Source organism: Miniopterus natalensis, chromosome 6, assembly GCF_054644295.1.
Source record: "Miniopterus natalensis isolate mMinNat1 chromosome 6, mMinNat1.hap1, whole genome shotgun sequence".
Taxonomy (NCBI): domain Eukaryota; kingdom Metazoa; phylum Chordata; class Mammalia; order Chiroptera; family Miniopteridae; genus Miniopterus; species Miniopterus natalensis.
The window spans coordinates 48,371,390-48,398,428 of NC_142086.1; the positions used below are offsets into that span (position 1 = coordinate 48,371,390).

Below are 27,039 nucleotides of genomic sequence, written 5' to 3' on the forward strand. Positions count from 1 at the left end.
TTAAATGTAGAATTGGCCAACTCTATTTCTAAATTTGCAATAGAAGTTACAAATCTAGAAGAGGCTGGCTTGATTGATTAAAGTGTCTGAGGGCACAACCTTTAACTGTCAATAGTTTCTAGTTATCAAGAGAAGCTGTGTGGATTCCAGGAATATGCAATTCAATTAAAAAAGAGAAACCAAGTTTATAACCAAAGAAGACATATTTATAAAGCTTGTGTATTCTTTGAAATGTCTCAAAATTATACTGTTAATTCCTAAAAGTGCTAAAGAGAACAAGATATAACCATAGGTTATGAAAAGCAACAAACCCTCATGCTCTATAGTTAGCCAGATGGTCAAAGGGTTATATAAGACTTTAGGCAGTGGAAGTGAGAAGGCTTAAACCTAACCACTGATTATGGCACCGAAGAAAAAGGTGGTACAATTATGGTAAGAGTCAACATTTATTGAATGAGTACTATGTGGCACTGTCTTTAGTACCTTTAGAGGTCTTATCTATTTCAGCCTCAGGGCAATTTTTTTGGATCAGTGGTGTTACCTTTTACAGTGAGAAAGCGAAGAGGTAAATCCAGGGAGTTTGCCTCCAGACTCTTGCTCAGAGCCACTGCGCTGTTAGAACACCCTAGGCGTGCATGTTTATGGATACGCCTATGCTTTTTAGGTTCGGTTTAAAATATATACATTTAAATATAATGTATCTATGGTGCAAGTGTTGCAAGTTGGAGTGAGTCTGCTTTTCAGAACCCTATCAGCTTAGAACTGGCGAAGGCTACCGAGAGAAAGGCGTCGGTAGGGAGGAACGTCTTCTGTGGTTTCGAGAACGGTTCCTCCACACGCAACGCCCTACCTCTCATGCCTGTCTGAATCCTTATCTTTCCATGCCCACCCTAAATGCCAGCTCCTTCAGGAAGCAGGCTCTGGCTATAGAAAAATATATACATGGGAGATATTTCCAAATTATTAAGCAATGAAGCCAATCACTGGAAGACGGATTTTATCATTAACTTTTACCCTCGCTCCTTTCCTGACCTCGTTTTCTTTAAACTGAAAGGAATCGATGGCTTAACCTATATCTTCCTTTTATAATTTCTTCCAACCTCTTCAGATTTCTCCCAAAGCTCTTTAAAAAGCAACTCTCCTTGCTCAGACCTGCAGGAGGCGGCTCCCCCGCGTTGGCAGCTCAGCAGGGCGGGGCTGGAGAAGCTGGAAAAGAGGCGGGGCTCCTAGGGAAGCGCGGCGCGCGGACACGTGACTTCCTTCCCAAGGAGGCTCAGCTGCTGGCCTCCCAGCAACCGCTTCGTCCCGCCTAACGACGCCAGTGCATCCGGGTTGGCCCTCCGGAACGCATGTGGCTAGAAGGCATTCACGGTCCCTCTGCTCATTGGGTCGCGCGATCGTCGCTCAGGTGCGTTGCCTGGGCGCCCGCAGGCGGTGCTGCCGGAAGCCCCGCCCATTGGCCGCTGGGTTTGTGGCTGGCTGGCGGAGGCTGTCACTCCCCGGCCGTTTCCCTGAGGCCGGCGCTGTGCTGGGGGTGGGAGGAAGAGGGGCCGGACTGGGGCCTGACTAGCAGTCGCTGCGGCCGCGGTCTTCGCGGCTGCTATGACCCTCGGGCCAGGCGCCCTGCTCACCTCAGCGTAGCGCTAGTCCCTGCCGTGCGCCTGCCGTAGCCGTCTGGGTACCCAGCGCAGCCACTCCCGCGGCTCCTTAGGCTCCTCCAGCGCCGCCGCCGAGGCGAGGCGGAGGCAAAGGCAGATGAAGATGACGGTAGATTTCGAGGAGTGTCTGAAGGATTCGCCCCGTTTCAGGTAACTGGCGCGGCCGGGCCGGCGTCACGCCGGGGTTGCCTCTCCCGGTGGTGGGGCCGTGAAAGCCCGCCCGCTGAACGCGCTGTGGGCCCCGCAGCCCGCGCCTTTCGACGGGGCGAGCGGCTGTTGTCGCCGCTCCCGACCCGGCGAAGGCACTGCGGCTCTGACCGATCCTTCCTGAGCTGCGAGGCTGGCCGGGAGGAGGACATTGCCTCCTCATCCCCCTTCGCCCTCTGCCCGGGGCGAAGCGATCCAGAGGCCGGGCGCACCCGCTCTACTCCGAGGACTGGGGTGCACCGCGTACGCGAAGACTCGTGCCCTTTTCTGGCGCGCGCTCTCGTCCCCTTCTTCTTGTAGCTCATCCTTTCCCCTTCCTTCCGCTCCGTCGTTTCCACCCCCACCCCACCCCATCTTGAAGAGAGCTTGCAGGGCACCCTTGCAGTTCACCTAGTTCCTCTTTGCGTTTTTCCGCTCCTCTTACCCCGGGGAGGAAGTGGGGGGGGGGGACTGGGACGCCCACTTCTGTTGCTTGCTTACCCCCAGCCGCAGGGGCTCAGGAAGGCGCTGGCGGGTGATTTGCACCGGAGTCGGGGGTTGGAGCGCTTTGACCGAACACGTTCTATTGACTCTGATCGGAGACTCTCTGCTTTGCTGTCCACTTAAGGTTTTTTTTGAAGGGGGCACCGCTGTCGGGGGGTATTGGGTTGAGGGATGAGGTGTAGGAGAAAACAGGGCATTCTGTTTTGAGAACGGAAATAGGAGGACTCTGAAGTTTGCGGTTATGTTCCGCTTCCAGCAGCGTCGGCCCGGGAGGGCCCCGGATCACAGTGGGATGCGCCCAGCGGATCCGTCACATCAACTGACGCGGTGGCGTTCGCATTCTCATGGGCTGCCCTCCCTCCTGGGTGCCAGGCGGCAGCCCCGAGGGTGGCCAGAGTACATGCTCTTTCCGCTTCGGGCGTCGTAGGAAACTCTTGAATTGTCTTGGAGAATGCAGCTTGCTAGGTTGTATTTTACAGTGCATTTACAGGACTAGGACTGTCCGTAGGCCTTAAAAAAAAAAATAAGGCCTTAAAACTTTCAGTAGGTAGTGACATTTCTTGAAAGCTTCCCAGAGCATTGGGGGGGGGGGGGGTGGGGTGGTGGGGTGTGTGTGTGTGTGTGTGTGTGTGTGTGTGTGTGTGTGTGTGTGTGTGTGTGTGTGTAAGAGAGAGATATATCTCTAGGTCGAGCCTGCGTTGTAAATTCTTGCATCCTCTGCCTGGGAACTAACTGTTCTCATCCTTATCACTGTTAATTACATTTCCCGTTCTTTTTTCACTGAAAAGCAAAGTATTGTAAAACTAAGGAACTCCTACTTCTAAGAGAAAATTTAAGAACACTTTCTGGTTTTGAACTTTTGATTTTTGTTTTGTTGTTACTTAAAAAAATTTTTAAAATTAATTTTAGGGAGAGAAAGAGGAAGGGAGGGAGGGAGGGAGAGAAAGAAACTATAGCTTGTTGCATGAGTTCATCGGTTGATTCTTGTATGTGCCCTGAGGGAGGATCCAACCCCAATCTAGGCATATCTGACCAACTGTATCTACTCCGCCAGGGTCTTGTTAATTTTATTTGGAGTTTAGGGCTATTGCTTGCAAAAAGCTGCACCTGGTTTGACTGCTGTTGTTGGTATAAGTTTTTGAAACACTCGTGTTCTGTGTGAATTGAAGGACTCTGGAGACACAGATGGATTGTGTAGGAGAGCTTTACAGGTTAGATTCCAGGACTGTGTGGCAAATGAAATTTTTAAAGTGTACCTCATAAAGTTCTGCTTTTTGTGAAATTTTTATTAATATGAGTCAGCTATTTTTTTTTTTTAATGCAATAATCACAGCATTTTTCTCCTAGAGAATATGGCTTTGTGTGCAATTTCTTCCACATTTTAAATTTGATTTTTTTAAAAAAAAGTTGAGAGAAGTGACTTGGAAAGCTAGCCACTGGTGTTGGTCACAAACCATGTATCTTTTATTTTACTGATTTTAGAAAGGAAGGAAGGGGGAGAGAGAGAAAGAGAGAGAGAAACATGGATGTGAGAGAGATACATTGATCGGTTGCCTCCTGCACTTGCCCTGACTAGGGATGGAAGCTGAAACCCAGGTATGTGCTGGGACCGGGAATTGAACCTTTGATCTTTTGGTGCACGAGATGATGCTCCAACCAACTGAGCCACACAGGCCAGGGCATATCTTTGCTTTTGACATAAAGGAATCATTGAATATAAAATAAAAGGTAAAGATACTGATTAAGTTATATGGAATATTATAGTGAAGTTTTGTTAAATTTGAATATAGTATTTTATTTTAATTAAGATATTTGAGATTTTCAAGAGTTATTTCCAGTATTCCAATTATTGTTGGCTGCAATTTGGGAAGAAAAACCAAAATTCAAAGAACTCCAATATCTTGTATATATTTTTGAGACTAGATTAGGTTTGCAATAGAGGGAAGAATGCCAAGAAATAAAGGTCTCATCATTCACATTCCTAATTTTTAAAAGTTTTTCTATAATCCCATTACTAAGTAGATTTCTATAGCATTTGAAAAGAGTATTTCAGAAGTCTTTATTTTCACATGCTTATGTGTAAGAGAAAATTGATTTTTGAGAGTATTATGCATTTTTATGAATGATGTATTGAAACTTCCATAACAACAGAAGATTTATGAGGGCTGAGCTTGTTTTTTGATAGGAAGGCAGCTGCCCTGTGTATTCCTTGTAGTGTCCTGATATGTTGTGCTGGTTTTAAGTTAATACCTATTTTTTTTAATTCACAAAAGAATCTTGTGGCATTTAAGTCTGGAATGTGGACATAACTGCCTTGGGTGTTTTAGAATTAATGCAAAAGGCAGATCTTGTTGAAGAAAAATTTCACCAGTGTTCTAGCTTTAAACATTAATTTTCCTGTTAAATTGATAAGGAAAACCAGAGGAGGACTGGTTAAAATAGGGGGAGAAGGATCTTGCAATTGTAACATTGTCTTTATTCATTTGAATAAAGTTAATAGTTACTTTACATTCCAAAGACCTTTTTTGTTTCTCTTTAGATTGAAAGGCATATTTCATTGTAATTTTGGGTTGCCTTTTTAGTTTTTTAAAAAAACCCTTCTAAAGGTTAAAGTGTTTTTGTTGTTGTTTTTGTTTTAATATGTCTTTATTGATTTCAGAGAAAGGAAGGGAGAGGGGGAGAGAGAGAGAGAGAGAGAGAGAGAGAGAGAGAGAGAGAGAGAAAGAAACATTAACGATGAGAGAGAATCATTGATTGGCTGCCTCCTGCACACCCCCTACTGGGGATGGAGCCCTCAACATGGGCATGTACCCTGATAGGGAATTGAGCCTTGATCTCCTGGGTCATAGGCTGATGCTCAATCACTGAGCCATGCTGGCTGGGCAAACGTTTTGTCATCTAACAATCTACAAGAAAGTAAATGTGTCTAAGTGTACTTTTTTAAGGTGGGAAATTTCCTTTTTTAAATTTTTTCCCACTGATTTTTAGAGAGAGTGGGAGGGAGCGAAGGAGGGCTGAGGGAAGGAGGGAAAAAGGGGGAGAGAGAAAGAGAGAATCATCATTGTGAGAGAGACACATTGATTGGTTGCCTACAGCACGTGCCCATTGGGATGGGGATGAATCTGCAATCCAGGTATGTGCCCTTGACCTGAATTAAAGTCGAGACCCTTTGGTGCTCAGGCAGAGGCTCTAACTACTGAGCAACACTGGCCAGGGCAGAGAGTTTCCATTCTGACAAACCTTTGTTGAAGAAGTTTGAACTTGTTTGGGCAATAAGTTGTATGTGGGGTTGCTTTTTAAAATATTATAAAATTTTAATAAAAATTTTGCTTTTCCTTTATATAATCATGGTTCACTAGAAAGTGAAGATTTTGCTTGAAACAAAGTTGGATTACTTAGTGCTTTCTGAATTGTGAAAGATTTTTGGTCCAAACAATACTCAAAAATAAAAACGGCATTAGCGAGCCTTCAAACACTTCAGTCCTTATTGGATACATTTATTTTTTATCCTTAACAATGTTTATTGTACACTATTCTGAAGGTTGTTTTTTGGAGGTTATATTTCAGATATGATCCTTGTTATATTTTTTATCTTTTTTTTTTTCCTTCTTAAAGAAGACCCTTTAACATTTCATATAATAGTTTAGTGTTATTGAACTCCTTTAGCTTTTTTTTGTCTGAGATGTTCTTTATCTGTTCTTCCATTCTAAATTATAGCTTTGCTGGGTAATCTTGGTTGTAGATCCTTGCTTTTCTTTTTGTAAAGATTTATTTTTTATTGATTTTAGAGAGAGATGAAAGTGGGGGAGAGATACATTGATTTTTTGTTCTGCTTATCTATGCATTCATTGGTTGATCCTTGTATGTGCCCTGACCAGGGATTGAACCCTCAACTTTGGTGTATCAGGATGAAGAAGTTAGTTAGGACGATGTTCTAACTAACTGAGCTACCCGGCCAGGGCTATAGGTCCTTGCATTTCATCACTTTGATTATTTCTTGCCAATTCTGCTGGCCTGCAACATTACTGTTGAGAAATCAGCTGATAGTCTATGGGAGCTCCTTTGTAGGTAAGTAACTGCTTTTCTCTTGCTGCTTTTAACATTCTCTTGGTCTTTAACTTTTTGCATTTTAATTATGGTGTGCCTTCGTGTGGACCTCATTGAGTTCATCTTTTTTGGGACTCTGCATTTCCTGGACTTGTATGTCTATTTCCTTCACCAGGTTAGGGAAGTTTACTGTCATTGTTTTTTCAAATAGGTTTTCAATTTCTTGCTCTCGTTCTCCTTCCAGCACCCCCATGATGCAAATGTTGGTATGTTTGAAGTTGTCCTAGAGGCTCCTTATACTGTCTTCATTATTTTGGATTTTTTTCATTTTGCTGTTCTCATTGGGTGTTTTTTTCTTCCTTATATTCCAAATTGCTGATTTTATTCTTGGCTTCATCTACTCTGCTGTTGATTCCTTGTAAATTATTCTTCATTATGTTATCAGAAGGGGACCTGGCCCTTCACGGGTCTGCCTAGGGCCAGCTGGTTGTGTGTGGGTTCTTGTCTTCCTATAAGATTACAAGATGAGCTCCTGAGGTGCCCCTTATCCCCAATCCCAGAGGCTGTATATACCTTCCTGTTGTAGTTGCACCCTGATTGCTATTGGCATGTCTATGGGAGGGATTTACCCTCTGGTTGATCAGTTGCAAGGACTGGCTGCGACCACCGACCACCAACCTCTGACCACCGTGAAGGATCATCTGTGCATGAGCCCACCCCACAGAGCAGAACTTACTTTAGCTGGGCTCTGGTGCCCACTCAGTGCCCCTTGAGTGTGTCACTTGTGAAGGTGGTTGGGGGTGATGCTTCGACGTGGTCTGAAGCTATCTACTGGCTGTGCTGGCTCTTGGGCCTTCCAGGACTTGCAGGCCGAGGTCAACTGCCATCTGTTCTCCCCTGGGCTACCTGGCATGAGCTACAAGGTGATCTGCAGATGGCTGCTACTTCTGCTGGGCTGGAGGTGCCCAGGTAAGGCCAAGCTATGAACCAGGGCCTGCTGCTGCTAGTGCTGGGCCTCGGGCCACTTAGTGAGAGGTACAGGGCACAGTGAGGCCAGATGTTGCTTGTTTGAGAGATGTTAGGAAAATCTGAAGTATGAGCCAAGACAGGCCATTTATATAGAAAAGCAACTGGACACAGCTTGGGTGGGCCTGAAAGTTGTGTGGGGCAGGGCCTCAGGGAATCAGCTGGGTAAGCCAGGTTGATGGAGTCTCAGATACTGTATCTGTCTGTGGCTCTGTTGTGGGGGGAGGGCTCATCAAAGGAACAATGACCTCTGTTAGCTTTTCTGTTTGGGCGAAAGCTGCTCCCCCAGTTCTTGCCCTAATGTTGGACAGTTCAGTTCCTTGTATGCCTCTGGTGCTTTTCTAGCTGCTGCCCTGGCGGTAGATTTCAGAGGGAGTGAGTCTGAGTAACTCCCTGTGTGGAGGAACTGCCTGGGACTCCAGCAGCCCTCTGTCTCCCTCAGCCTCAGCCCTCATTGGTTTTTATGGCCAGAAATTATGGGGACTTCTCTTCCTGGCCCTGGAGCCCTGGGCTGGGGGCCTGGTGTGGGGCTGGGACCCCTTGCTCCTTGGGGCACCTCTGCAGCTGAGATACCCTCTCAGTTTTTACCCTCCACACATGGGTTTGGGACCCGCCTGATACCCTTTCAGTTTTTACCCTCCACACAGAGGTGTGGGACCCTTCTGTTCTGTGTCTCCGTCTCTCCTGCCAGTCTCCACGTGGCTTCTTCTTTAATTCCCTAGTTGTAGGACTTCCATTCAGCCAAATTTCAGGCAGTTCTGAATAATGGTTGCTCTGTAGTTCAGTTTTAATTTTGATGTGATTGCAAGAGGACGTGAGTGCCGCATTTACCTATGCCCCCATCTTGACCAGAAGTCAAGACATTATAGATTCTTGTTCTTTTGTGGAAATTGCTAACTTTTTATCTGTTTCTTGCATGTTTTCTGTAGCTTCATGAGTATGACCACTTTTAGTCCTTCTCTAAAATCTAGATTATCTGTGGATCTATTCTTATTTGCTTCTTCTTTTTTTTTTTTTTTTAAGTTCTTTTGGTGGGCCCAGTTTTTTATTTAATGCTGTACATTATATATGAAAAATTGTAGATGCCCTGGATGATGCTGTCTTTCTCCAGAGAGAGAGTTCACTCTTTCCTTTGTTAGGTAGATAGAATAGCAGATGATCAGCTTACTCTAGTCATGGAATAGCTTTTATTAGTTTTCTACTGCTGCTATAACAAGTTATCCTAAGTTTAGTGGCCTAAAACAATGCAAAGTTATTATCTTACGGTTCTGGAGGTCAGAGTTTCAACATAGTCTCACTCAGCTAAAATCAAGGTGTTGTGAGGACACACTCCTGTCTAGAGCATGCCCAGGGGAGAATCTTTTATTTTTTGCCTTCTCTAGTTTAAAGGGGCTGCTCACATTCCTTGGCTTTTTTACCTTCAAAGCCAGCAATGACTGTAACCTCTGTTTTGTTTCCCTCTTTCACTTATGGGTACATTGGGCCTATTCAGATAATTCCAGGATAATCTCCCTATTTCAAGATCAGATGATTATCAACCTTAATTCTGTCTACTGCCTTAATTCACCTAAGGCATTCACAAATTCTGGGGATTAGAATGTAAACATCCTTGGGCAGCCATTATTCTGTCTACTGCATTCCACCCTCTGGTTCCCAAAGATTCACCTCTGTTCCACCTGCAAAATATATTTACCCCATTCTAACATCCCCCAAAGTCTTAACTCAGCTGGATTGCAACATTACCAAAGGTTCATTAATTTACATATTACCTTCTTATAATCAAAGTGCAAATTTTTGGTAGCTTTGCCTTTTTTTTTTTTAAAGTATGTCTTTATTGATTTCAGAGAGAGGAAAGGAGAGGGAGAGATAGAAACGTCAAGGATGAGAGAGAGTCATTGATTGGCCGCTTCCTTCATGTCCCCGACTGGGGATCAGGCCTGCAACTCAGGCATATGCCCTGACTGGGAATCGAACCACGATCTCCTGGATCATAGGTTGATACTCAATTGCTGAGCCACACCAGCCTGGCGCTTTGCTATTTTTTATTTAATAATACGTTATAAATTTTCAATATTGCTGGGAAGGTATGATTTTAAAATATGGTTGCATTATATGTTCTATGAAGATGTTATGGCATTACACTTATGGCTTATTCCTGTTTGGATGTGTTGTTTCCCCACTTTTCTGGATTATAGATAATATGATAACTAACAATCTTATGTTACTTTTTTGATGAGTGTAGAAAAATTATCTTGTAGAATATCCCACTTTCTGAATTTGTATGTTTCCTCTAGTTAGATGCAGTTTAAACATTTTTGGCAAGAAAACTCATAGGTAGTGATGTAATGTGTCATTTGCATCAGGAATCCCGTGAAGTTTGTTTTCCTGTTAACAATGCAAAGGTTGATCACTGGTGCCATAGGTGTGGAACCAGAGGGAGGGAGAAGCTTGAGGATGGATCAAAGATCAGAGGACTTGAGGTGGGAAGGAACTTGATCTTCAAGGAACAAAAAGAAGGCCAATGTGGCTGAAGCTGAGTGAGCAAGAGAAAGAATGGCAGGAGATAACTTCAGAGAGATAGGTAGGGACCATATCATGTTAGGCTTTATAAGTTATCCATAGTAAGAAGTTTGGATTTTATGATTAGTGCAATAGGAAGCCATTAGAAAGCTTTTAGCAATGGTGAGAAATGATAAGGCTTATATTTAAAAAATATTTTGAAAATGGGTTGTAGAGCTGTGGAAGTGGACGTGGAAAGACCAGTTAAGGAAGCCATTACAGGAAACTACTTATTTGGCTTGGCCAGGCAGGGGATGACTAGGAAGATAGTGGAGATAATTTTTGTGGTAGAATCAATAAGATTTGCTATTGAATTTTTATAGAGAAGAAAAAAAACATTTTTGGTTTTAGCAACTGGGTAGATGAGGTATTATTTACTAATAAGGGGAAGGCAAGGGAAGAAAAGGTTTTTGTTAAAAATTAAGAGTTCTGTTTTTGTACTTAAGTAGATGCCCAAGTGACGCTGTTAAATTGAATTGGCAGTTCTGTTTAGCTTTTTGTAATTTTACCTTACAAACATATATGATACCATTCCATTCTTCCTTTCAGATTATAAACTCTTTGGTACAGAGACCACAAGTGTCTTTGTATCCTTGTATCCTTTCATTCTCAGCGCAATTCCTCGCACATAATAGTTCAGGTATAGACTTTTAGAGCCAAAAAATACTTTCATGAAATAGTCATACATTCTTCATTTTCACATATCATACTATAACTTTTATTTTAGGAATTTTCCTGTTATATTACTGATGAATTTCAAAACTGTAACTAATACGAAACAGCTGCTAGGGCGTGTTTAAATTTTCTTTCATAACGTAGTATAGCAGATCCTTAAATAACATTGATTCATTCAATGTGGATTTGTAATAGCGTTGATGAGGGGAAAAACCATGATTCCCTGTTGGTGTCAGTTTGGAGTTTGAATGTTCTCCCCATGTCTGTATGGGTTTACTCTGGTTTCCTTCCACTGCCCAAAGATGTGCACGTGAGGTGAATTTACATGACTCAGTTGTCCTAGTCTGAGTTGGTGTGGGTGTGTTTGAGTGCACCCTGTGATAAAAGGGTGCCCTCTCCAGGGTTGATTCCTGCCTTGCGCCGAGATGCTGGGATAGGCTCTGGCCACCTGTGACCCTGAACTGGAATAAGCAGGTTCGAAAATAATGATCTTACTTATTTTCATTCATCTTTCTTTTTTAAAAAGTATTTTTTATTTTTAAATTATGGTTAACAGACAATATTATGTTAGTTTCAGGTGTACAACCCCATGATTAGACATTTTTATAACTTATGAAGTGATCACCCGATTATCCATCTTTCTTAAATGCATGTACAGCTCACATTTATTTCAGTGTTTAATTAGAAGTGTTTTGAGTCTTTATTTAAAAGTTCAGTGTTTTTGTGACCAAAAATATGCTGTAGGAACTTAACTCTTGTTATCAGTTAACTTCTGGTAAAATTGGTTTTGTGATACATTTCACTTAAAGTTGCAGTTTCAAGAACCTATTGATGATGTTAAGTGAGGACTTAATTGTAACTAAGTCAAACCAAAATCTTTAGGTCCTCTTGGGTAGTTGTCATCATTCTTGAGATTCCATGACTAGTCTATTTCTAGGGTACCAGAATATTTATATATGAGGTTTCTCAGGAAATATTATATTTAATTTTATAAACTGAACTATTCAGAGAATTAATGCTTGTCATAGTTGTATACAAAAGTAAAAAAGGTTTCATATCCTGTCTCCTCGATAAATTCTTAATTTTTCAGTTGACTGTCTACTTAGAAAATCTAATACAGTCTTTTTGAAACTATTGTCCCTGAACCACCTGACTCAGAATGAGATATCTGAAAATATATGTATAAGAAAGGACCTTTAAGTGATTATAAAATAATTGTTCTTAAGATGCTTTTAGCAATTCCAAAATCATTGGAATAATTGTGTTTTTCTAAGGTAACCTTTGAAATACACATTGATTTGCAGATATATGATCTTAAAATTTTTATCATTATTTACTTTTTTCTTTTTTTTTTTTTTTAAATATATCTTTATTGATTTCAGAGAGAGGAAAGGAGAGGGAGAGAGAGAGATAGAAACATCAATGATGAGAGAGTCATTGATCAAGCCCACAACCGGGCATGTGCCCTGACCAGGAATCGAACCCCGATCGCCTGGATCCCAGGTCGACGCTCAACCGCTGAGCCACGCCCGGCCGGGCTTTATCATTATTTACTTTAAATCATGTTCTGGTTATCTATTGCTCATAAAAACCAACCTAAAATTTAGTGACTTAAAATAACCATTTTATTTTGCTCATGATTGGTGAGTCAGGAGTCTGGAAAGGTCTTGGCTGGATGGTTCATCTCTGATCCATGTTTTGACAATTGGGTGGCTGAGGCTGGAAGATTCACTTTCATAAGGGCTTGTTCATTCACATGTCTCATGCTCTGGTGCTACTTGGTTTTTCTGTCCTTTCTTCACATGGCATCTCATCTTTCTGGGCCATGTTAGTGTTAGGGTGGTTACACTTAATGACAGCTCATTTTTAAGAGACAGGAAGTTGAAGCTGCCAGGCCAGCTAAGGGTTAAGCTTGGGAAAGGCGAAACATTATTTCTACTGTATTGTGTTAGAGCAGTCACAGGGGTCACCCAGATTCAAGGAGGTAGAAAAACAGACTCTGCATCTTGATGGTAGAATGGCAAGGTCGTGTTGCAGAAGACCATGTGTGGCCCCCTTTGGAAAATACAATCTGCTATACATGGTGTCCAAAAGTGCCTTGGAAATCATGATGAAGAAAGTTATTAAGGTGCAATAAGATTGAATATTTAAAGCTAAAGCAAGTTACTTTTCTCTGTCAAAGTTCTCATTGTTGGGAAAAGCTTTAGGGAAACAGTCCTCATACTGTTGTGAAGAGTGTGGTTTGGTATAGCTTTTTCAAAGGCAAAATAGTAAAGTATTGTAGGATTTAAAAATACATCTACTTTGTTTCAGCATTTTTACATCTAGGAATTTCTCCTAAGGAATAATAGGAAGAGTGTGCAAAGTTATGTGAACAAAGATATTTATCAGATTGCTTATATGGACGAAAAATTGTGCAAGTAGAATGTTGGCTAAGTACAATATTGTTTAGCTATTAAATATAATGATAGCTGACACTTAGAAAGCACTTAATATATACTAGGATCTTTCTAAGATTGACATTTGGTCAATGACGGACCTCATGTACAAGGGTGGTCCTATAAGATTATAATAGAGCTGAAAAATTCCTAACACCTAGTGACACTGCAGCCATCCTAATGCCGTAGTGTATTACTCACCTGTTTGCGGTGATGCTGGTGTAAACAAAGTAACTGCACTGTTGTCTAAAAGTATAGCACATACAGCATAGTACATAATACTCGATAATGGTAATAAATGACTATTACTGGTTTATATATTTATACACTGTACTCTTTATTGTTATTTTAGAGTGTATTCTTTCTACTTATAAAAACAAAGTTTGCTGTAAAATCATATGCTATGTTACACTGGCAGCAGCCTCATACATCTCATATTTACTGCATCTCTGGGTTGCATTTTCTTTTGTGCTTGACGTAATCATAGGTTGTTTTGTATAGTAACATGCTGTATAGGTTTATAATCTAGGAGCAATAGGTTATACCATATAACCTAGGTGTGTAGTAGGCTATTCCATCTAGTTTAAGTGCACTCTATGATGTTCACAGGATGAAATTGCCTAACAACGCATCTCTCAAAACATATTCCTATTGTTAAGTGGCACATGACTCTGTAGGTCTCAGTTTGTGGGGATAATGTCCATGATATATTATGTGAAAAGTGAGATACAGAGTATAATTTAGAATGTATAATATAACACTGCATATGTCAAAATAGTTATGTGTTAAAATGTCTGGAGAGCGCGGCCGGGCGTGGCTCCCCGGTTGAACGTTGACCTGGGATCCAGGCGATCGGGGTTCGATTCCTGGTCAGGGCATATGCCCGGTTGCGGGCTCAATCAATGACTTTCTCATCATTGATGTTTCTATCTCTCTTTCCCTCTTCTTTCCTCTCTCTGAAATCAATAAAGATAAATTAAAAAAAACAAAAAAAACAAAAAGCACAACTAAAAAAAATAATCCAGAAACAGCTAAAAAAAAATAAAAATGTCTGGAGAGACTAATATATTTTATCTGGCAAAAGGGAGCATGCTTTTTGGCCTTTAGTTTTAAAGTTTTATTTACAACAAGCAGTGCTATCAGTAAAAAACAAAAAAGAAAAAGCAAACAAACAAAAGCACAAAACACAGAGTAAGCAAAATGGGTGGGGGAAAAACCCAATGGTTAAAAAATCCTAAACATAATAGTGGGAAAGGAGGCAATACATTCTTCTCCTTTCTCCTCTGCCCCCCACAACTTACAGAAAAGTTGAAAGGATTGTACAATGAACACTTATCTAACTTTCACCTAAGATTCACCAGATAATATTTTGGCACATTTGTTTGCTGTATTTTACACACACATATACACCCATGTATATATACACACAGCAAGTACATTTTTTTTCTGAATCATTTGAAAGTTCGGCATGCATCTGCTAAAAATAAGGACATTCTCCTTTATAACCACACTTATAACACAGTAATCACATGTTCAAAATTTTCCAAATGCGCAAATAATGTCTATAAAATAAAAACTGTTTTTCTCCTCCTGTGTAGGGAAAATCTCAGTTCTGCCCTACTATGTCTCTCTTCCCTGAATGCCTCCTTTACTATCACACAGAACACTCCACTTCTGGTCACCAAATGTGTGAGTTTCCCCCCACAAAACAAACAAGTCTCCCACACTAGCTATAATTTAACTAAATTCTGACACTGTCTACTCAGAGATAGCTTTGGATCTCACAGGTTAAGGGCTCAGTCCCATAAGCCTGCCCTTCCCCACTCCCACTTCAGATGCCAGTTATAAATTCAGATTATTACCTGTGACTCTGACCAGCTATATAGATCGTAGGTTTCCACGACCCCTCCTCAGGTCCAAGTATAATTTGCTCACAGAACTCAGGGAAACACCTATGTTTACCAGTTTATTAAAGGATGTGATAAAGTATGTGGATGAACAGTCAGATGAAAAGATACATAGGGTGAGGTCTGGGAGAGTCCCAAGTGCACGAGCTTCTGTCCCTGTGGAGTTGAGGTGACTCACCTTCTTCGTGTGGATGGATGTGCTCAACCCACTTGGATGCTCTGCAAAGCCTGTACAGTTGGGATTTTATGGAGACTTCCTCAGTTAGGCATGATCAATTATTAACTCTATTTCCAGCCCCTCTCCCCTCTCTGGAAAAGGTGGGAGTGGAGGGGTAGGGTGCTGAAAATTAGAAGATTCTAATCATGGCTTGGTCTTTCTGATGACCAGCCCCCATCTAGGAGCCCAGCCAGAGTACCTTCATTAGAACAAAAGATGCTCCTAGTGCTCTTGCCACTTCGAAATTTAGAAGGATTTCAGGAGCCCTGTGTCAGGGATGGGGCCAAAGACAAATATTAGGACAAGAGATGCTCCTGGTATTTTTATCACTTAGGAAATTACAAGGGTTTTAGGAGCTCTGTGCCAGGAACTGGGGTCAGAAACCAATATTTATTTTTCTACTATTTCATAATGTCTCTTATAAGTAGGTTTTCTTTTTTGTTGATTCAGCACCCAATCAAGGTTCCTGCATTGCTTTTCCATTACCTTTAGCTGACTGGACATTCTTGATTCTTTTAATCCATCATCTCTCACTGAGGTTACTTAACCATTAAGAAAATATTGGGTTATTATGAAGCTAGGAGAGGTCTTGGTCATATCTGAGGCTTTGAATTAGGTAAGATTTTGTGTGTCATGTTAAGGATTTTGGTGGGTTATCACAGAAACATAGTGAGAAGCTCTTAGAGATGTGACATGTTCTAATTTGGATAGCATTAATTTCAGAGGCAAAATATTTTAGTGTATCACAATTTGGCACAAAATTACATATTGAACAAAACTGATAAAAATACATTTTTGAGGTAGATTGGGGAAGTCAGACATGAAATAGGTATGATGTTATTAAGGAATTATTATGTGTGATAATGAAAAACAGGTTCTGTTAAACTCTTTATCTGTTAAAGATCAATAAAAGAATACAACACCTGAATTTGCTTTAAAGTACATCAGCAAAAAGAAAAAAAGGGATAGGACTATATGAAACAAGAATAATTTTGATAATTATTGAAACTAGGTGATGGGTTTTTTGTTTTTCATATGTTTTTATTGATTTCAGAGAGAGGAAGGGAGAGGGAGAGAGAGATAGAAACATCAAGGAAGAGAGTCATTGATTGATTGCCTCCTGCAGGCCCCACTCTGGGGATCTAGCCTGCAACCTGGGCTTGTGCCCTGATTGGGAATTGAACCTTGGTCTTCTGGATCATAGGTCGATGCTCAGCCATTGAGCCATGCTGGCTGGGCAGGTGATGGGTATTTTTATGTGTTTGATTCATTTCATAAGAGGTTAAAAAGATATGACCACTGGCACCTCATTTTTTGACATGGAAAATCAACTAAAAGGGTAACTTGTATGTGTAAGTTGTCTGGTATCCAAAACTTCTGTTACTTTCCAAAGGAGTTCTTTTATATATAGTGTGAAGATATGTATCTCAGGCTTATTTCTAAACATTTGATTAGAAAAATAATTTTTAGCAAAAATAATTTATTATATGTTTCCAAATCTCTTGAAAAGAATCTAACATTTTAAAGTATTAAGAAGTGATCTTGCTTTTACAGTATTTTTTTTTAATTGCAATCTTTTAAGTATGGCAGAAGCCTAGCTTTTACAATGGAAAAATTCTGTACCAATTACACAACTGTTTAATTCAAACTGCCACTCACAGTTGTAGAACACTGTTGTGGAGATTTTTTACTTATCAATCAGCTATTGTGTAAGTTGTGTGTAATCTTTCCTATGACTACAGCACTAATGCATTACTAATACTGCCTTACTATGATTCCAAGATATGTAACAATGACATTTCTTTTGATTTGAATCCAGCAGCTGTATTCTGGCCACAGGTGCTGGTAGCAGTCATTGAAGTAAAAATATGACAATATTATGAAGGTGGAGTTTGATTCTAAGAAAGAAAATTCACAAGTGACTTAGTATGAAGGCCTTTGCTCTTTAAGAATGTTTTAGTTTTGTTTTTATTTTAATAATTAATTATTTGAGAAGCCATTTACATGGTCAATAAGCAGTTTTTAACCAGAGGTGCACATCAGAATCACTTAGGGTGGTTTATGCAAAATACCTTTGTTTGGACTGTATTTCAGAACTACTGACTGAGAACTTTTGAAGAGAATAGGACTCAGGCCTAGATACTTTGAAAAGGTTTTTTAGGTGCTTTGGTTTTGAACCTTTATTCAAGGACTACTGCTCTAAGCAGGTCAGAATCCTTCTTTATTATATGTAAACAGATGATAAAGTCCTTTCACAGATGTGGAGAAAAGGGCACCCTAGTATACTGCTCCTGGAAATGCAGACTGGTGCAGCCACTATGGAAAACAGTATGGAGATTCCTCAAACAATTAAAAATGGAACTGCGATTTGACCCAGTGATTCCACTTCTAGGACTATATCCTAAGAAGCTTGAAACACCAATCAGAAAGAATATATGCACCCCTATGTTCATAGCAGTGTTATTTACAATAGCTAAGATCTAGAAACAGTCCAAGTTCCCACCCATAGATGAGTGGATAAAAAAGCTGTGGCACATTTATACAATGGAATGCAACTGTAAAAAAGAAGGATATCTTACCCTTTGAGACAGCATGGATAGACCTGGAGATTATTATGCTAAGTGAAATAAGCCAGCTAGAGAAAGGAAGATATCACATGATCTCACTTATATGTGGAATCTAATGAACACAATAAACTGAGGAATAAATAGGTCCAGAGGCATGGATTCATGGAACAGATTGACACATTGGGGGTGGTGGTGGAGTGGAGTGGGTGGGAAGAGATTAACCAGAGAACTTTATATATATTGCCCATGGACACAGATGATAGTTTGGTGAATTGGTGAAGGCCTGAAGTGGGGAGGGGTTGGGGGAAGGGGGGCTCAGGCAGGGAGGATTGGGGGACATTTGTAATACTGTCAACAACAACAACAAAAGTCCTCTTCCTGTCTTTTTAACCTAATGATTATAGGTAATACACAGTTTCCCACTGACTCTCTCTAACTCCATCCCTTATTCTATTTCTCTGGAACAAATAAATCATTCAGCATTGCAGTGGATAGATAGCCATTAAAGTGTTTTTAGCAGGTGAATGATGTGATAACATTTGTATATCCCATTTATTAGTACCAAAATTATTGTGTCACACATCAGACTGATCTCAATAACTACCCACTGCAGACAGCTTCATTTTAGCACTTTGCTAGAAACCTGTTCCCTGCCAACCCAGTGCTACTTGTTGTCATTGTATTATATTAATAGTCTTTCTAAGATAGTAATTTCACTATTTTTACTTTTATATACAACAATTCTCAGTGTCTTTACATTGCTTTTGGGGTAAATTTGCTAAGGTCTTCTAATATTCTCTCTCCTATGTCTTCTACATTCCAATTTTTCTTTCATGTCACTTAAACAATACCATAGGTCTGCAATGCTCTTCTCTTCCACCTTTAAAGAAATTATGAAACTTTAGTTTTTCTTGTACAAGATTTAAAAACAATTTACAATAATTGGAAAAACAATATAATACAAACATTTAAGATAAAATCTGAGTGCTAACAACTTAGAGCTTATGCTTTCAGATGTTTTGTTCTAGTTATGCTAACACTTGCTTTTTTTCAGGAATGAGATCAGATCACATTCAGTCTGCTGCACTTTGCTTTTTTTCACTTATTATAATATTCATATTTCTTTGTCAGTCAAACAGATCTACCTTAGTCTTTAAATGTCTGCATGCTCTTTAAATGGCTATGTACTAATTATTGAATAGTAATTTGATTAACCATTCCTCTGATGAGTTTTTCATTTTTAGTTTATTTTTTCTGAGCTTCCCTCTACACTCCTGATGTATTTGCTTTGTTGCTCCTGTACTGTAATAGTTACAAGGATCATAATACAGTGGTACCTCGGTTTTCGAACATCTCCATTGACAGACATACTGGTTTTCGAACACCGTAAACCCGAAAGTAAATGCTTCGGTTTTCGAACATGCCTCAGAAGTCGAACATGTCCCATGGCATCTGCTGAGGGCAAAATCCTGAGGCCTAGCTGTTTCCTGTTGATCCCTTGGTTTTCGAACATTTCAGAACCTGGTCTTCTAGAACGGATTACATTCGAAAACTGAGGGACCACTGTAATTTGAATCAGAGAGGATATACAGTTAAAATTTTAGAAGATATTGATAAATTTCATTCTGGTAAAAGAAAAACGAAGACTAGCCCAACCAAATATTAGTGCTTTTTTCCTTCTCTCTCTCTCTTTCATCTTAAAGAAGTAACTGTTTTTAAATAAATAAGAGTTTTAAATCAGGAATGAACATTTAATTTTATCATTTGCTTTTTAATTATCTGAAACTGTCTTAGTTTGGGCTGCTATATCAGAATAACAGACTTAAACAACAGACATTTACTTCTCACAGTTCTAGAAGCTGGAAGGCCAAGATTTGAGTGTCAGCATGGTTGGGTTCTTAATGAAGGCCTTCTTCCTGCTTTATAGAAAGCTCTGGTTCCTTTATCTCCTTATAAGGGCACTAATCGCATCATGGGGGCTCTACTCACAGACCTAATCAAACCCTAATTACTTCCTAAAAGTTCCCCCTCCAAATACCATTACACTGGAGATTAGGGTTTCAACATGCACATTTTGGTGGGGGGGAAAGGGGAAAGATACAAGCATTTAGTCTATAGCAAAGATAATCAGTTTGCTTTGGACCCATTACCATAGTAAATTAAATTAATGGATTTACTGTTATTTAAATATTATTACATTCCTATAAGTAATTTTGATTTGGTCATAAGTTTTGAAAACACACTTAGAGTTTGTTAATATTTTATCTATGATTTTGTATTAATATTCATAAGTTATAATGAGCTATTCTGTCTTAGGTTTTGGTAATATTGTTATATTGACTTTTTAAAATGAAAAAAAAAAAAAAAAGCAAAAACAAATACCCATTTCCGGTATAATTTGGTCTTGAAGTTATTTGTTCTTGAAGTCTTCATATAATTCACCTTGCTAGGACCTTTCTGACAGCCACTGTTTTGGTAATGTCTCTTACCAAAAATTATCTGTTATGAGTTGAATTGTGCCCCCTCAATAGGTAATGTTGAAGTCCTAACACTTAGTATCTCAGAATATGACCTTATTTGGAAATAGGGTCATAGCAGATGTAATTATAAGTTAAGATGAGGTGGTACTGGAGTAGAGTGGGTAGGCCCTCGATCCATAACTGGTGTCCTTATAAGAAGACAGAAGACAAGCTGAAGGCAGACACACAGGGAGAAGATAGCCATGTAATGACAGAGGCAGAGATTGGAGTGATGCAGCTGCAGGCCTTGATTTTATGGCCTCCACCAGAAGTTAGAAAGAGGCAAGGAAGGATCCTCCCCTACAGGTTTCAGAGGCAGCATGTCTCTGCCAACACCTTGATTTCAGACTCTAGAACTATGAGAGAATAAATTTGTTTTAGGCTACCCAGTTTGTGGTAATGTGTATGGGAGCTCTAAGAAACTAATATAGTATGTATTTCACTTAGGTTTTCAAATTTACACAACATAAGTCATGCAAAATATTGTGACTATCTTTTCTTCATGCTTAATTTTTAAATTGATTCTTTCTGCTTTTAATGTTGTTAATATGGTGTCCTGTTGTTACCGATGTTACCATGGAATCAAATTTCCTAGTAAGAGTGAGGCTTTTGGGGGTACCGCTGAAAGAAGAATTTTCAGAAGCCCCCACAGGAGAATGCAAGGTGGTGAAAGCCATTATTTGCATGAAGTTACATTCCTCGGGTTCCAAAGTCCCATCTCCCTTAAGCCAGTCCTTAAAGAGGGGCAGCTGTGGGTTAAGGAAAGCCAGAAGTAGGGCCAATGTCCAGAGGTTCCGTTCCATGTTGCAGCCGTGTGTAGTTCAGCATCCAAGCTAATTAAAGTCCATTAATCCATTGTATGGGTTCCCACATGGCCTTGAGCCACGTGGGTACAGTGGAGCGCACCCTGCCTCAGGAGAGCCAGGAACCCAGTGGCCAGAGAGAGAGTAAAAACCAAGAGGGTGGAATTCTTTGTTTAGAAGTTTAAATATTCAGGTTTCCAGCACTTGCAGTGGCCACGCCTGTCCATTCCACTAATTTGTTCCCAGATGTGACTGACAGACAAGCACCTTCCCATATCACTCAGACCTTACAGGGCATGCAGCTAAACTGCCTTTGTCCAGTCCTTCACCCCAGCTATCTTCGGGGAATAGACTTGGAGAATGTTAAATGCAGCTTTTTTTTTTTTTAAGTATATCTTTATTGATTTCAGAGAGAGGAAGGGAGAGGGAGAGAGTGAGATAAAAGCATCAATGATGAGAGAGTTGTTTGATATGCTGCCTCCTGCATGCCCCAAACTGGAGATCGAGCCTGCAACCTGGGCATGTGCCCTGACCGGGAATTGAACTGAGATCTCCTGGATCCTGGGTCGATGCTCAACCACTGAGCCACACCCGGCCGGTCTAAATGCAGTTTTTTGGCAAAGCTGTATAAATGGCATGCCCATATTATCTGGACTCCTCTTTACTCCTTTCCTGTTAATAATAACCAGATTATTACAATGGCATTATAATATTTTTTATCTGCCTTCCCAAATTAGTTTGAGTTTATTCTATTTTTTATTGTATTTGACTTAGTCTTTATAATTCTCTTTCTGAGAAATAAAACAAAGTAAATCTAACTTTTTGAGTTCATTTACATTCTTTTGTTTAATATTCAGTGTAAAGTCTTCAATAGTGGGTTTTTTTTTCAGCCTAATTTTTGTTGGAGTTGTTAAAAAAAAAATCCAAAATTCAACTGAGTAAAAATCAAATTGGTCTTATTAAGCACTTCATGAATTGCACAGCATCCCATCTAGCAAACAGAAGGGCACTTTAAGGGTTGTACAAAATGGAAGGTTTTTATAGGAAGAAGGGTGAGGCAAGGGAGCTATTGATAAAAGAAAGGATCATTTTTAGACCAGGGCATCTTTTGGGAGAAAGGGGATGGCAAAGGTTTTTATCCTGCAGATTGCCTATTCTTTTCAATGTGGTGGGGAGTAGGGGGAAATGGAGTGGGCCCACATGACAGGTTACCTTAAGGGTACTTGATCAGAAAATTCCAGACTGGCTGATTAAGATTACTCTGGAAGAGGTTGAAACTGCAATGAGATCAGGTATTAAATTGTGGGGGAGGAAGAAACTTTACTCTCCTAAGTTTTTTCAGCTGTTCTAATAATTAAATCTACATGAGACAGATTAATAAGAGAAAATAACTAAATTAAATGCATGCATATGCATGGGAACCTCACATAACAGGAGGCTCAGAGAGAGGATGGGAAAATGAGGTATATATTACATTCTGAGTTAAGGATAAGGTAAGGTACCTTGGGGCTTCAGAGGATCATTGCAAGACAATAAGAACAGATGTTCTGTAATTAGAAGCTTGCCTTGCCCTATGGATAGGTCATAAAAAGTTATTTCTATTCAAAACTCTTATTGTGGACAAGGCACCTAATTGATATTCTTTTTTAAAAAATGGTTCATTGATTTTAGAGAGAGGAAAGGAGAGGAAGCCCTAGAGAGAGATAGAAACATCAGTGATGAGAGAGTCATTAATCGGCTGTAGCCCACAACCCTGGCATGTGGACTGGATCCTAGGTCGCCTGGATCCTAGGTCAACGCTCAACCGCTGAGCCACACCTGGCCGGGTGACCGTGCATTTTTAATGTGTAGTTTTGATTTTCTCTTAACAGTGTTTAGGAGAAAATTTTAAAAATTCCTGTGGATGGTTTTTGTTGTTCTTTTATTTTTATTTTCATTACAGTCGGGGTTAGTGTGATTAGTTCCGTTTCTCCTTTATGAAACACAAATTTTCTTTGTGGATTAATCAGTTTTTTTTTTATTCAAAATATTACAGATGTCCCTTTTTCTCCCCATTGACCCCTTCCACCGTGCCCTCACCCCCCTCCGCAGTCCCTCACCACACTATTGTCTGTGTCCTTGGGTTATGCATATATGCATATAAATACTTCAGTTACTCCCCTCCACCCACCTTCCCTCTGAGTTTTGTCAGTCTGATCCATGCTTCCGTGTCACTGAATCTATTTTGTTCATCAGTATATTAAATTCTTTGGATTCCACATATAAGTGAGATAGTGTGATGTTTGTCTTTCTCTGCCTGGCTTATTTTGCTTAGCATAATATTCTCTAGGTCCATCCATAGTGTCCCAAATGGTACGAGATCCTTCTTTTTTACAGCTGCATAGTATTTGTGGTGTAAATGTCCCACAGCCTTTTTATCTACTCATCTACTGATGGGCACTTGGCCTGTTTCCAGATCTTAGCTGTTGTAAATTGTGCTGCTATGAACATAGGGGTGCATATATTCTGATTAGTGTTTCAGGATTCTTAGGATATATTCCTAGAAGTGGTATTATTGGGTCAAAAGGCAGGTCCACTTTTAATTTTTTGAGGAACCTCCATACTGTTTTCCATAGTGGCTGCACCAGTCTGCATTCCCACCAGCAGTGTGTACCAGGGTTCCCCAATAAATTATTAGTTTTTTAAATTGGTCCATGAATATTTAAATAGGAGGTATGTACTCTTGTTCGCAGGATATAAATCTTAGTTGATAGCTATACTTCTGTATGGCTATTGGATCGACTGTATTAATGACCTTATTTTTATTTAGTTCCTCTCCATCAGAGGTTACAAACTGGCTAACATGGTCTTATTTGGCCCATGGACAACTTTGCTTGCCATGCATTATGTTGGCCTGCATAATGTTAAAAATTAACATTGATTAAAAAGTTGCCAGCATTTAAGAATTTGGAGATTTTTTATATATATGTGGACTTCTAGTTTCCTCAGGTTTTATTTCAGCTTCTCAAGCTCATACTCTCTTGCCTCTAGGCTTTGAACAGACTGTTTGTTCCCTTTGTTTGGAAGGCTTTCTCCACTCCCTTTTCCTGGCTTACTCCTATTCATCCTTTCTGTCTCAGTGTTAATGTCACAGCCTCCCAGAAGCCTGCCTTTTCTCAGGACTAGCTAAAGAAGATGTATGAATAGCAAATAAGCATATGAAAAGATGCTCAACTTTTTCAGTCACTTGGGAAATGCAAATCAAAACCACACTGAGATGCCACTACAAACCTAGTAAAATGATACAGACTGAGTATTGGCAAGTATGTGGAACAACTAGAATCATCATACACCACCAGTGGATTATGTAAAATGGCAAAACCACTTGGAAAAGAGGGGCAGAAGGCAGAGGTTACAAAGGGGCAGGAAAGATATGTTGTTTATCTTGATTGTGGTGATAGCTTCATGGTGATACATACATGTAAAAACTGATCAAATAGTATAACTTAAGTATGTGCAGTTTATTGTGTGTCAGTTATATGTCAATAAAGTTGTTAAAAAACAACAACGTAGAGAGTGTGTTAGACTTCCATTATTATTACTTCTCAACCTTCCATCCGTGGGGATCTCTAACTGCTTTTCTCTTGTCAAAAGTGATACTGGAAATGGACTGGGCCCAGAGTGGACCTGCCTTGGGCTGGCTGGTAGTGTTTGCTGGGTTCTTGACTTCATGCAGCAAAGATTTCACAACACAAGTCCAGGGGACTTTGAGAGTGTGTTTATTAAAGCCAAGGAAAGTGAAAAAAGGAAGGGCTTAGGATAGGATAGAAGAAGTAACAGGAGAGAGCCTAGTAGGCGGGGCTGCTTTGGCTCACTGAAAAGTCAGAGAAAAGGGAGCCTTGGAGATGAGCTGTCATTACCCATTGCTCCCCTGGTTTCAAGTCTTGTGGGGTCCCTTAGAGTTTAGGAGATGCATGCCTGTCGATTAAGAAGAGGGGCCAGGGAAAGGTGTAGTGTGTTCCTGAAGGTAGAGGGGGTCCTTTGTCTTGAGGGTTTTAAAGTGTGTTTTTTTGGTTTTTTTAAATTTTATTTATTGGAGAGAGAGAAACATCAATTTGTTGTTCCACTTATTTATGCATTCATTGGTTGCTTCTTGTATGTGCCCTGACCAGGGATTGACCCCACAACCTTTGCATATTGGAACGATGTTCTAACCAACTGAACCACCTGGCCAGGCCTCATCTTGAGGGTTTTAAAGGCTAGGAGTTTAGAGGGGAGGTCTTAGGGAAGGATCTCAACAGAATATTCATCAGCTTTTCCAGGTATGCTCTTTAGGGTCGTGGTCTCTGCTGATTGGTCAGCACCAAGGCAGGGGGTCATTAGTCATTGCTACTGGTCCTGGACCACTTAGCTTTGCTGCTATTCTGGGTCTAGAGCTGAAATACAACTGAGGCCTAGATGTTATCTCTAGGAAGGAAAGGTCAGGGGGTCTAAACCACATGATCCAGCTATATATGCCAGGGGAGGAAAAGCCACCGTAGGGGCAAGGTACTGCACCACTTTTGCTTGTTGCTAGATACCCTGGGCTTTCTGCCCTGGTGACCTTCTGTATCTGGCTGTAAATTGCTCAGCCAGTTTGTTCAGCTGTCTCAGTTTCCCCATTCCACTTGTCAGGGAATTTTCCTAGCTTCTTACTACCCTGCCTCAAAAAGCAAATGCTTCTTAATGGGCTGGCTGGTTGTTTACAATATTTCTGTCCCTTGATATCCAGTGGTATACTTCCAGGCTCTTTTGCAGAAGTCTCCTCATTCTAGGCTCTAAAACAAGCCCAAGTCAGCACTCAAGTGGCTCACATTTTTAAATGGGAAACACTTACCTTGGCCAGCTACCAGTGACAGTGCAGCTACTTTGTAATTGTAGTCTTCTGTTCTGCTATTGTGGATCACTTCAATCAAATGCTAGTCTTAGATTTCTCAGGTAGAAGTCAGATAACCATTCCAGAGACCCTAATCTCCCAAAGACAGATATAAAGTTTTCAGAGTGATATCCTTGAGGCCCCCCTTACTAGGCTAGAGGTGAGGTTAAAGTGCCAATCCATCCCTCTTTGATTTAAGAGTCTTACAACTTTCTCTAAAGAAATCCCTTTCCCCCAATTTCCATCTCTTCCTTAGATCTAAGTTCTCCCCACCTCCACCCTTTAAAAAAAAATACTCAGAGTTGGGTGATCAGCTAAGTATTGTAAAACTTCCTTTGCAGGTTTTGTCCGTGTGATTTAGCACTTCATTTTGCACTGTGGAAACAGTTGGCAGGTAGTACCTTGCCGCCTCAGCTAAGGGTGAGACAGGTTTGTTTGGTTATCATGTTATCTGTCCTGTTAGTAGAACTTTTTTGAACTCTGATTTAATTTAAAAATCTGTACTTTGCTTGAGATTAGTGAAATTGTGGGAGCTCCACTTTTCATTTTGTCCTTATTTTCCTGCATTGGGCATATATTTTTATCAGTGGTATGAGATTATAGCCATTCCCTAGTTTCATAATGGATGGAGTTTTCTATAATAATTGTTTTTTCTTTTTATAATGTTTGTAATTTCAGGAAATGAAGTAAACATACCCTTATTGTTCTTCCTTTTTCTTTTTAAACTGTAGTCTCCTTGTTAAAAGTCATCTCATTATTTTAGCCCTCACTGACTTCCATCTTCTCTGAATTTCTATAAAATTTATTTCTTACTAATAATTCTTTATATTTATTTACTGTTTTTTTCTTTTGTATTTATCTGGTGCCTTTCAAGTACTTCAGTGAAATAGATTTGTTTTCTCTATTTTTAAAATGAAAGACTTAAAATGTTTTATCTTTGATATCCCCCAGTTCAGAGATATTAGGATTTTCAGAACTCCTTTGGGGAAAAGTAGGATAGGTGATATTATTTGTAATTTTGTAGATAATGAACAATAAG

The 27,039-nt window shown here is 40.1% G+C and overlaps 1 protein-coding gene across 3 annotated transcripts in view; it reads left to right on the forward strand.

The window, feature by feature from the left end:
• The first annotated feature begins 1,593 nt into the window (after nt 1-1,593).
• The window catches only part of ACAP2 (ArfGAP with coiled-coil, ankyrin repeat and PH domains 2), a 119,346-nt gene continuing 93,900 nt past the window's right edge, over nt 1,594-27,039 (forward strand). For 2 of the 3 annotated variants that reach the window (XM_016200028.2, XM_087818225.1), the window contains exon 1: nt 1,598-1,808. In XM_016200028.2, coding sequence (XP_016055514.1) covers nt 1,756-1,808 — 53 coding nt within the window. In that variant the 5' untranslated portion in view covers nt 1,598-1,755. Of the gene's footprint in view, nt 1,809-27,039 lie in introns of all 3 variants that reach the window. The other variant, XM_087818226.1, reaches the window with a different exon arrangement.